A 12,993-nucleotide genomic window follows, 5' to 3' on the forward strand; every position below is an offset into this window, starting at 1 on the left:
ACCTACAATTAAAAAAATAAAAGGCATACCTGACGTCTTCACAATTTACCACAAAGTATTCCTCCATAAAGTGCACCAACTTATAACATGCTCATCTATTGAGTCTATATTTACAGATTTGATTCCTTGTCGTTTACAAGAAGGTTTTGTTAAGGTATGTAGATACGTTAATGTGGGTGTTCGCCTGTGTGATTTAAGTGAAAACACTGTGCATGAGGAATAACAGCATTTTAGAAACAAAAATTGAGACAAAAGGCATGTTTGGCTGATTTTATTTTTTAGGAAAATGCACAATATGTTTGAAAAATATCAGCGACACAATTTTCGCTAACAGTTTGTTTCATACGGAAATCGTATGCTTCTAACATAATATGACCAGATGCTAATAGCTTGGAAAAAAAGGGAATTTTCTCAGAAATGCATAATGTGTGCCGTTTTTGTATACCTAGCAAAAAACAGTTCGGCTATATTAGCTTTTATGGAAAAAAACAGACGGAAATAAAGTAAATGTATTCCATTAACAATCGGTCCACAAACTGATACCATGTAATATAATAATCTAGTATAGCAGGATACAAAAAAGTAGTATGATCAAAGACGAGTCGTGTATGCATTAATTTTTTTTGTAAAATTATAAGCGGTGTTTGCCAAGACTTCTGTTTTCTCTAAAATGACACCTTTACCAGTCGGAAGACACGGTTTTGATTGTCCTGCTGAAACGAGAGGGGCCACAGAGACGAATCCAGCTTTATGATCTTTCAATTCTTCCTGTTCTCTCAACACGAAAACGCACCCATTTTTCAAACAAGGAAGGAGGTGAAGCTACCTGAGGTTAGCGTTCCTGGCCCTAAAGTAAACGCAGGAGGGAAAAAGGAAACCTAACAACAACGAAAAGCGAGCAGAATTATCAACTGTGCAAATATGGCCCCAAAATAATACATAAAGATACATTAAAGAAAAAAACCCCGCTCCCTATTCTTTTTAAGTCTTTCTTGTTTGTCCTTTCAAAAACCATGACTCCTGTGTGTGAACAAAAACTAAAAGTGTTGCCTTTTGTTTATGATTTATTAAGAAAATACTATATTTAAACTGAGATCATCTGGATTTACATTTTAGCGTGTTTTATGTCAGTCACAGCAGTGTGGGAAAAGAACTAAAAGAAAGGCATAAAAATAAAATATTTTCTTTTTCATAATATACTGCAATACCTACAAAAAGTTTGGGATTTGGGGTTGAAATTTCAGGTAAGACCTTAAATGCAAATGCATACATACTGGGGTGTACCGGTGTGACACTAGTCACAACGAGAAAGGCAAAATAATGTGGAAGCAAAGGGGCTGCATTTACACCATCGGGTAGACAAGAGCTATGTGCAAGTTTGGTTCTTTTAGAGTGCCTCATTGTCAGTCCAAGGAAGCACAGATTACACTTTAATTTGTGTTCCAACATATATCCCATTGGGCCCAATTCCTGTAAAAAGAAAATGAGTAAAATGATTGCTTACAGCCCGAGTCCTCGGCAATTACTTATTTTGTGTGAAGAAAATGTACCAGAACACATTTCCACTTCCTTTAGATCAACTACAGGATGCAGAAAGTAGAATGAATTTCACTTGGTAAAGTTACATTGCATTTTAAGTAGCCCTTGAAAATTCAACCAAGAATTACCCCAAACTTTTTGCACAGCTTCTCTCCGTCTTCAACGCTTTTGTTTCCTTTATCCAAAGGTGGCACCACAATTGGGGCATCGCCTCTGTCGCAAAGCAAAGCAGAAGAGAATTCCCAGTGGGAAAAAAAAGATTGCGCACAGGATCCCCAAGCAGGTAAAGTCGTCCTCGAGAACGCCAACTCTAAAGGTGGGGAGGAAAGAGAAATTACTCACTAAAAGAGCTGGGCTCACAGTTAGTATTCCGGTTTTTATTTTGTATTCTTTTTTTATTTAAACAACTATTTATAATCTTTAGTGATTAGTTCATTCCTAGTTTACTTTTTGCTGTTGTTTGGTGACCTTGAGTGTCATAAAAAGTGCTTTTTAGTTCAAACGAGCAAACTGCTTGATAATTATTATAATTGAGGAAAGGGCTGGAAATCCATCTTAGACTGTAATTGTGTTGACGATTAACATTGGACTCTGAATTTAAGACAAAAATTGATGAATTAGGAATTGTTGCAAATACATTTTAATTATACAGGGTTTGTCCGGGTGCTTGAAATTCTTGTAAATATTTAAATTTTGGTTGAAGTGTTTGTAAATTATTGAAATTGTTGCCATGTTTCTGGGTAGTCTGACGTTTCAGGGAGCTATTTTAGTTTTTATGTACCTTTATCAGAATTGCTACCAAGCCTAATTTTATTTCCTTTTGTTGTGTAAGGAATTGGCACCACGAACCCCTGTTAGCGGGTCAAATTTGACCTGCGGTCTAACTCAGTCCTGACCTCCAAAGAAAAGAGAATCACTCAATAGAGTTAATACAACATCCTAACATACATTATATGCATCCATAACCATGTATTCCCATTATAAATAGATTTCATGGTCAATGAATAATATTCTTTGTTTCTTTTAGCATTATAAAAACTCATGCAATTCCTGAGCTTTTACAGCTAATGAATATCGGCTCTATATAAAAGTTATCAGCCTTCTCTTAATCCTAATATGCCCCGAAAAACCCATAATCCTTAGTTAATACAATTTCTTCCAACTAGTGGGGACGCCATAGACTTGTACTGTATTTTCGGCACTATAAAGTGTACCCCCCCAAAAAAACTGTCTTTTGTCACATATTTTTTCAATATTTAAAGCGCATGAAATTGAGACTACAGTAATTAATACCATGTTTATTTGTGTATAACTGATGGGCTTTTTATACACAATAAGTGTTGCAGATCAAATTCACAAAATAAATTGTTTGACAACAGGAATAGGACCCGGGTCGCGGCTGTGAGGTCACCGACACTTTACCACTAGACCACCGGAGGTACAGATTATAATGTACAAAAAAAAATGTACTATGCAAATCAATGTGTCTAGCACCGCGAGTAGAATTAGTGTGATAAAATATGCTCGACTGCCTTTTCGTATGTTATGTGAACCACTGATGGTCTAGTAGGAAATAGACAGCACCTTCACCACCACGAGACACATTGGAATCCCATCGCATACAGTCTATTGCAATTTGGGTCACCTCTGATTAGAAATTGATCAATCGTCGTTCAGATATGGATATGGTAGTATACCATAAATCCTCGTGTTGTAATGCAGACACCTATAAATACTGTTTGCATTTCCAGATATATCCAATGTATTTTGCGGTACATAAAGCACATTTTCAAATTTCTGGACAATTTGGGATTTTTAGGGGTGCCTTATAGTCAGGAAAATATTGTAATTTCATTTTGTATGTGAAACAATATGATTTGCGTGTTTGTACCTGCAGGCCGGGCAGCCTCCTACCACCACAACGGAAGGCTGGATGACAGTGTAGGTTCCAGCATAGGGCTGATGGGAGACGGCACCTGCCAACTGTCCTGGGGCTGTTTGAAAGAAATTTGCACATGATTTCTCAATTAACTTCTTTTAGGTGATAAAAAAACAAAATCAGAAAGTAAACCACAGCAGTTTATCAAGGTCCACATGTGAAAATGCTCTTTTGTCGTTCTTAATGCAACGTATGCAATTGTAGCATATAAAATATCCCTACAAATGTAGGAACAATAACAAATAAAAAATATGTGAACTTGAATATAAATTAGTGACTTTCAAACTGAGTAGACATTGGTCCTGAGATTTGTTTATGTGAACTTTGATACAATGATGGTATTTAAGAGAACTGTTAAACAGCACACGGGGTGGGAGGTGGTTAACAATTGAGCGGCTCTTTATCACCATACATTCTATAATAAATACTATTGCACAGCATTAAATTCTTTGTTTTGACCTTGTTGGATGGCTTTTATAGATGAACACGGCAATTGGAATGTAGGTAAGTGCCATGTGGTGTTGCTGAGATTCATGTGTTACTTGACCCAACAGGACTACACTGGATGCCTTGGGAAATTTCATTGTTATTCTCAATTATTAGTTATAAATATAGTAAAATCCAAAATATTGTAATATGATTGACCAAAATAAATAACCTGTATCACCTCCAGATCCACGGTGAGCACAAACAATGAACATGTTACACTGTCGATTTAGGCGACATGATCATTTAAGCTTTAAAATAGAAACAATTTTGAATTAGTATCTTAATATTAGTGTGCCTCCAGATTTTTTCGACTAAAAAAGTGGGCCTCGGCTCGAAAAAGGTTAAGAAACACTGAACTACAGAAACACAAAAGGCGCATGGACGAGTCAGAAAAATTGCGACTGACTCTCATCTCCTCCATGTACACTTTGTGTAACTGCGCGGCCGTGAACGAGACGCACAATGCGGGGGTACGTCGACTAGTAATGGGAGTTCCGGTTCTTTTCGGAGAACCGGCTTTTTCGGCTGCGCTCCCTCAAAAGAGCCACCCTTACGCCTCCCGAACGGCTCTTCGGATTTTTTTTAATCATATACAGTGGGACCTCGGTTTTCGAACTTCTCTCAGTTCGAACAAATCGGAGTCCGACCAAAAATTTCGAGAAATTCTTGCTTCGCTGTTCGGTCAAACAATCGGAGTTCGAACGCCGGTAATGCGTGAGTGGGTACGCTAGGGTGCGATGCTGAGCGGTGTACGGGTGTAGATCGCTCTTTTCGTGACCAACTGTTTATTTTAATAAAGGTGTACGAAGTGGTTTAGCCCCTAATAATGTCTCCGAAGAAAGTCAGTGCAAGCAGCAAACTTGCTACAGGTGAAAAAAGAAAAGTAGTGCATACAACTATTGCATTTAAGAGGGAAATAATAGCAAAATATGAAGGAGGTGTGCGAGTGTCTGATCTCGCTAGGGAATACAGCATGGCTAAATCTACGATCAGTACGATAGTACGATGACTTTATTGACACTGTCATGAGTCACTTTAGAAAAGTGCTAAAAACAAGGCAGAAGCAAGTGTCATTAGATCGGTATTTTAAGAGAAAAGAACATCCTTCCAAACAATAATTTTCCTTCCTCCTCCATCCCTCTCCCCACCGTCTACCTGCGCCTTCTGCTGACCACCACAAAGGTAAGAAATTCTATTCATAATTCTTTTCTTTATCCTTGTTTTTATTTTTACACGTTCATGTTAGCGTAATCTTTCGCACGTACGATTAGCCTGGGTTAGCTTTGTTTACGTTGAACATTCAAGGTAAACATTCATGTTGGAACAAAGCCCAACTTTCAGGGTGTTGGAACGGGGCTCCTTTCCAATGAACCGCTCACCACTTGTTGTAGAGACCCGGGTGCTAAATGACTTGTAAACGACCTGATTTTTTTATTTTTACATGTTCATGTTAGCGTAATTTTTCGTACGGAAGATTACGATAACGCGAACGTACTATTAGCCTGGGTTAGCTTTATGTTAACGTTAAACATTCAAGGTAAACATTCAGTGTGTTGGAACAGATTAAAACGATTTACAATATTTTTACTTTGGAAAAATGATTTCGGTGATCAAACAAATCTGTTTTCGAACAGGGTTCTGGAACCGATTATAGTCGAGAACCAGGGTTCCACTGTACAACAAATAATAATGAAACATGCACCAAACAAATTATTATCCAACTAGCGTATAACGTCTTAATATACGGCAAACCTTAACCTAAAGTAAACTAAGCAAACAAGACAGATGATGGCACTCATATCCGGTAACAAGTGCTTTTAAAAAAAGAGAAAAGGGAAAGAGGGAGAGTGGGAAAGATGAAATAGCCTAAGGGGGCAGCGAGAAAAAGAGAGGGAGGGAAAGACACTAAGAGAAAGAAACAAAGTGAAAGAGAAAGATAATAAGAAAATGAGAGAGGAAGAGAGCGAGAAAGATACCGAGAGAAAATGAGAAAGTGAGATAGACTGAGAAAAAAAGAGGTTGAAGGTGCAAGGGGCTGAAAAAAGAGATAGAGCGAAAGAGGAAGGGAGAGAAATAGAAGGATAACGAGGGTGATTAGATCGTTCACTTCCAAGAGCCGGCTCTTAGAGCCATTTGACTCGCGAACGATCATAAATAAGGTCTACCCACCATGGCCGCCGTGCGGATAGTGGTAGGGCGGCGGGGCTACAACGGGGATGGCCCCGTAGCCGTGCTGTGGCTGCTGCTGTTGAGGAAGAGGTCCATATTCGTAAGCCCCGGGTACAGTGTTGTAGGCAGGAGGGTTGTCCTGAACAAGGCGTTTGCTGTTTGTGTCCGCCATCGTCGGCCAAAGTTGATCCCTTGGCCACGTAACTTTATGCGTAGGACACCGAAGTGCGTCCGGCCTGTTTGCCTCCCTGCTTCCCCCAAATGAACACCGATTCACCAAAAAACACGCTGCGTCAAAAACGAAAGTTGGTCGCTCTCCATGCGGCAACTTTGTTCCTCGCGACGCAACAAACGGCAGTTACAACATCGACACAGCAATGGTCAGAGTTAACTCAGTTCCATTGTCGCTCCTCCAGCGCCAAGATCAACAATCAAGTGTCACCAAAATGGATTTGAACTCTGCTCAACTCAGCCTACTTCGACTTCCCCTCTTTTGATTGTCACAAGAGATGAATCATGTGACGCCCGTGCAGGCGCCGAGCTTCTTAAAGAGATAGTACAATCATTTCAAAATAACATTTTAAAAAAATCTCACTGTCTATCCAAAATGTTTACAAATTGACATACCTGTCAACCTGTACGTTTATTATGTATTTTAAGACGTGTACGACGTACAAGAAAATCTGTGAAAACGCAAATTTGTCAATTATGGGTACCATCCGGTATACACCGACTATCACGAAACGGCAAATCAAGTCAAGCCAGTTCGCCGCGGTAGCCTCTATATCGGTATCGTTTTTTTGTTTTTTGTTTTTTTTTTCCGTTGCAAACGAAGCTAGGGGTTTGATGCTACTGTGCGCATGCGTCTGCCGCCTGGGGATTTCCCATCATGCATCAATCTGTGCTAGTTGTGTAGTGAAAGGAAGTCCGTCTCTTTATAGAGAACCGGCCTTTTCGGCTCAACTCATTAAAGAGAGACGGCTCTCAAACGGCTCACTTGCTTTGATGCATTATATTACGAATCATTATTGTTGTATAAAGAAGTTAAGAAAAAATGAAGTTTAAAAGGAGAAAAAGAAAAAAGACAGGTTTGTGGTTATCCCTTTAATCAGTATATTACCAACAATGATTTAATGCAGAAAATGAATCCAATTGAATAAGAAAATGTATTATTCTATTTATTTATATTTGCATGTATTTTTTCCTTCTACAGTGAATGTCCAAGCTACTTCATTTTTTAACTCTTTTTTATAATAAACCTCATTCATGTCGAGCAACTCAGTATCTCACAACAAAATGTTAATTAACCATATATATGATATAACGAAACACATGTATAATATAAACTAAAGGTAAAAAAGCACATTTTTTCTTCCAGTTTTTACTCGGCTTTCTCACAGAAGCAGAAAAAGAAGCCAACCAGATTTTTTTTAAAGGAATACAAAATAAGGAAGAAGAATTTACTAAAAAGGAAGGTGTGAATGAAAAGAAAAGTAGGGGGAAACAAAGTAAAAAAGGAACATGTACAAAAAGAAAAAAGGAAAGAAAAAAAATCAAAAATATTCAAGAGAAAAAAGTGAAAACAAAAAAAATGTGATTTTCTTTTTTTCATTTTTATTTTCCCTTTTTTCTTGAATTACACTTTTTGTCTTATTTCTTTTTTATTTTTCTATTTTTTCGTTTTAGTCCTTTTTTGTCAAGCAGGACGGAAGGAAAACTGAGATCACTTGCACTCGTTTCTTGTTTTTTATTGGAAGGAAGGAATGACAAGGCGTGATTCTTCGATCCGTTGTTTGACAGGCGGAATCGTCGTGTTGTTGGTCGGGGCTGGAGAAGAAGGGCGTCGTCGTGTTCGAAAATGTGATCAGGAATCAGACTGGCAGCGCAGGTCGTAGGCAAATTCGGAAACGGGTCGGCAACGGAGATCAAGTAGAAAAACAGGAGGCAGGCAAAGAGTCGGCGGTACAGGCTTTCTGAGCAGATGGCAACCGGTAGCATAGTACTATCAGACAGATTGTTTTCGGAAGCTGAGGATTTAAATGGACAGGGTGCGCCAATCAGCTGTCCTGGCTGTTGGCGCCAAATCCTGAACACAGGTGTTCCAGATCCGGGTGATTGTGACATTTTTTGTATTTGTTCTTTCTTTTTTTCCTTATTTCTGTTCTTTTCAAAAGTAATACACTGTGTTTTGGTCACTCTGAGTCTTTGTATTTTGTCTTCTTCCAATGTGCTTTGGGCACTCGTTTTCGGTGGCACGACAGAATACAGCGACATCTAGTAGGAAAATAACACACAAAAGTTTCATTTGAGATCTGCATGCAGGCAGGGAAACTTTAATAGTAAGTCGAGGGTCTCAAACTATCACCCTGGGGACCACAATTGCCCCCCTGGTCACAAGTTTGAGACCCCTGACTTGAATGAACAAATGAAACATCTGTTAATGGAAAAAACATGTTTTTGACTATGTTCTAACTTCCAGCTTTTTTTATTTTAGTAAAAAAAATTGACAATATCTATGTATTATTTGTGATTGCAACATCCTTTGCTGTCTGGTCATCCTGAAAGGGGATGCGGTCCCTTCTCAAGGTTTCTTCATTTTCCTCATGTTGAGGTTTTTTGAGTTTTTCCTTGCCCTCGTGTTGGTTCCAGATCAGGAGATGATGTAATAATAGTCTGAAAAATAGTCTGTGTAATAACCTGTGCAGCCCTTTGAGACTCTTTGTGATTAAGGGCTATACAAATAAAAATGACTTGACTTGACTAAGGTGGAGTGGTGGCAAAATGAAGCCCCATAAAGCAGTGAAGCCCTGCAGGGATATGTTTCACACACACGTAGGGGCTTTGTGACGTCAGTCAGTCAATCGGATTAGCTTTCTTCTCAGCTGTTTTATTAAGTTTTTTCTTGGGCATACTTCCACCAGTCTCTTGACTTTGTCCTGAGTTGACCTGTTTTGTTGACATTCCTATATGCTGTTCACTGTTTTTCAATAATCTTTTTCAATAAAGCTATTCTCTTGTTATACTGTTACCTTCTCATCTCATCTCATTTACTGCACTGCTTATCCTAAGTTGGGTCGCGGGGGTGCTGGAGCCCATCCCAGCAATCATCGGGCAGTGGGCAGGGGACACCCTGAACTGGTTGCCAGACAATCGCAGGGCACACAGGGACAGACAACTCGCTCATTCACACCTAGGGACAATTTGACCGGCCAATTCACCTGAAATGCATGTCTTTGGAATGTGGGAGGAAACCGGAGTGCCCGGAGGAAACCCACGCAAGCACGGGGAGAACATACAAACTCCACACAGGTAGTCCGGTAGCTGGATTTGAACCCACTCAGGAGGTTCCCAAGACCATAGAACTGTGCCGCACACGCGCTAACCACTGCAACAAAAACAATCTGAAGAGGCTTTTGGGAGCCGAAAGTGCTGGCTCTTTTTAGTGAACCTGTCAAAAGAGCCGCTTCTTGAAAAAGACACGGAATAACCATCACTATTTGCTATTCTGAGTAAGAGGAGCCATTTGGTGAAGGCATTTAAACTGCAAAATTCTGTAAAGACGTAGCACAACACACATCTCCGGGCACACTCAAGTGACAGGCAAAATATGAAAGACGAGTGAAATGAATCATAACAATCCTTCTTTTAACACATTTGTTTTTTTCGGGTCCAACCGGCACCTTATTGCCCTTCATTGTACTTGACTCATAGCATTTGCCCTCTTTTGTGTCGATTTTAGCGCTAGAGAAAATAATAGTGGTGGTGGCCCAAACTAACATCCAGTTTGGGAGGGCGGAATTCCCTGAGATAGTAAAACTTAACTCATCTATTGCACTGAATGTTTCCAAATAGCTGACGAGAAAAATAATACTTGAGTAAGTTTAGAGTTTGGTGCAAGTCAAAGCCGTAAGGGTCCCCTTTTCCAGTCCAGGAGTTTACTACCCAAATGCAGCCCACTTATATAAAGATTCTGCTCTAGATGAATGATGAACATATTTAACTTTGACCATGGGCGTAATCATCCCGTTTTTGCCACCCCTATACTTAAGCCAAGAACCCCCAAAATTATAGCAGGATAGGCATACAGTAATGAAGAATGCTAGCTAAAATATTTTAAAAAGTTAAACAAAACAAAAATGTGAACACTGCAGCAGTGTAAATACAATACTCCACCGCCTTGTAATGGTTCAGTCCATTTCATTCATAGCACCCCTCTCACTCCTCTTTCGCTTGGCTAGTGTAAATGGCGCCATAGCGGCGGAGTCTCTGGTGTATTGCCGTGAGAGTATCTTATAAGACTAAGAGTGCCATAATTGAAGTTGAAAAGAGGAACATTTAGTTCATAAAAACAGTATTAAAAGAAGCATCCAACTGATAAAAAATGGCCTTTAAAAATAAAAGCATTTGGCAAAATATTTTAATAAAAATGTTATCATAATGATGGACCCAAGCACCGCTGCTACCCTATTGAGGATAAGCGGTGCAGATAATGGGTTTCTTCCGACATTTCAAAAACATGCATGTCAACTTAATTGGCCGGTCCAAAACTGTCCCTCGGTGTGAATGAGCGAGCGAGTTGTCTGTCTCTGTGTGCCCTGCGACTGGCTGGCAACCAGTTCAGGGTGTCCCCTGTCCACTGCCCGAAGATAGCTGGGATGGGCTTCAGCACCCCCGCGACCCTACTGAGGCTCAGCGGTGCAGATAATGGATGGTTGGCTGGATGGGTGCAAGGATGCTATCATAACTGAATTATATAACTTTAAGTGAAATGAAAAAAATGTTTTTAACCAGCAAGACACTCTGGGTGTTCAGCACCCCCAAAACTCTCCACCTAAAATCGCCCCTGATTTTAAACTTTACATGATGAGGGCAAGGACAAATTCAAAAACCTCAGTCAGAGGAGAATGAGAAAACTTTTTGAAGGGGACAAACATACAGTGTAATGTTTTTATCCGATGTTTTTGTGGAAAACCCGATTTCACTTAGACCCCAAATCTTTGGACCCCGAGTTAATTGAGTTCGAGACCCCTGGTTTACATAAGAATTTCCTTTTCGGTGTACAAGAGCATGAAGGCCTCCAAAAGATCCAGAGACAGTGAGCTACTTAGCCCAGTTTTTGCACATTTCAAAACAGAGAAGCTCTGCTCACATGCATCTCGAGTACAGGAAAGGTTCAACAGGAACTTATATGACAGCCTAACAACGTGCTAGGCATCTGTGAGGACCTTATATTGTGAGAGGACCTGCTTTTTTTCTTCTTTTTTATTTCCTTTATCATCTATTGCAGGGGTCAGCAAACATTTTGGTGTGGAGTGCCACTTTTTTACATTTTCTTGTAAACCAGTGTGCCAGTGTATTTTTTTCAGTGTGTTTTATATCCAACAGAGCTGTAATTTCACACCAGTCCAAATATCCAACATGGATATTCATTGAAATCGTATAACTTCCTAATTTATCTTCCACTATTCTTGTGAATCAATCGACTAAAAATAGAATGTGAAAAACAAGTGGAATGGCCTGTAGCCATCCATGACTTCAACTTTTTACCACAAGAATTAACCAGAATCAACCATTCTTCATCAACAATGAACTACAATAAAAAAACGTGAATATGGACAGCTACCATACAAATCATCAATGATATCTTGTTGCAAAAAATGTCAAAACTTGAAATAAAAGCAACAAAGCAGAAGGCACGTGCGCACACACACACACACACGTGTGCACACACGCATACGCGCACGCTTCTTAAAAATATTCACCATCAGTAAATGGTTTTCCGTGCTTTGCCATGCAGTGAGCAATGTGATAGCTTGCCTTAGTGGTGACGTTTGGAGCTTTGACAAATGTTTTCAGGGTCTGTGTTTGTTTGCCGTACCTGAACACGGCGCGTTTTAATGTCTCCGCCTTGTTCATGTTTCGTCTCGTGATGACGCTTAACACTTGACGTGCGGGGGTACAATGCTCTCGAGGCATAATGAATAAACAGCACGGTCATTTTTTTGCACAAAGCCCCATTTGTCTGTCCTTGCTGGCTGGAAAGAACAAGATGTTTTCGGTAGAAGAGCTGTCATGATTCGTTCATTTATTGCGCGCGTGTGTTTCGTTTGCTGGGTTAAAACATGGAGCTCTCCTTTGAGAGGCGCCGCTCAAACACACATCACACAAGAAGCAGAGCTACCGTAAACACGGCGCACAACGGAAAATGTCTAAATTTCAGGTAAAAATGCGCATTTAAAAAAAAAAATCATCATTACTTTGCCGTGCGCTCACGTGCCACTGCTTAACCCCTCGTGTGCCACTGCTGGCACGCGTGTCATAGATTACCGACTCCTGCCGACCCCTTTATTTTTTTATCCCCAAGCTTTTTTTCCTTTTTTTAAGTATTTTCATTCTTATTTTCTCCTTTTTTCCCCTTCCATTAAACTATTTTTTTCTTTCTTTATTATCGTTCCTTTTTTTCTCTTTGTTCCTTTATTTTATATTTTTCTTCTGTGGTTTCATTTTACATTGTTGTCTTTTTTCTTGTGAGATGAGTGAAATCAATGATAATAAAACTTCTTTGAACATGTTTTCTTTCTTTTCCTGGCTTTTTCGGGTCCAACTAGCACCTTTCTGCCACTTCATCGTACGTGACTCATGTTGTCCGAGCTGTTTTGTGTTCATTTTAATGCTTCAGGAAAGAGTGATGGTGGCCAAACCAACTCAAATTCGGGAAGGGGTAATTCCCCTGATGGTAAAACTCACCTCATCTGTTGCGCTGAATATGGACAAATAGCTGACTGGCGAGTTAATGCACAAGGGTTAGATAGTGCAAGTGACGGATACATATTCACATAAACTTTTTTTCTCATTTA

General features: G+C 39.7%; 1 protein-coding gene across 1 annotated transcript; it reads right to left on the reverse strand.

Annotated features, from left to right (window-relative positions):
* Positions 1 to 255: 255 nt before the first annotated feature.
* Positions 256 to 6,649, reverse strand: bri3 (brain protein I3). Its single transcript, XM_088339246.1, has 3 exons — positions 6,137 to 6,649; positions 3,431 to 3,533; positions 256 to 1,849 (listed from the first exon to the last, which is right to left on the reverse strand). The coding sequence occupies exons 1-3, from the start codon at positions 6,306 to 6,308 to the stop codon at positions 1,717 to 1,719; spliced, it is 408 nt and encodes a 135-aa protein (XP_088195372.1). The 5' UTR covers positions 6,309 to 6,649; the 3' UTR covers positions 256 to 1,716.
* Positions 6,650 to 12,993: the final 6,344 nt, after the last annotated feature.

This window comes from Urocampus carinirostris, chromosome 1 (assembly GCF_059441175.1).
Source record: "Urocampus carinirostris isolate Australia breed hairy pipefish chromosome 1, RoL_Ucar_1.0, whole genome shotgun sequence".
Lineage (NCBI taxonomy): Eukaryota > Metazoa > Chordata > Actinopteri > Syngnathiformes > Syngnathidae > Urocampus > Urocampus carinirostris.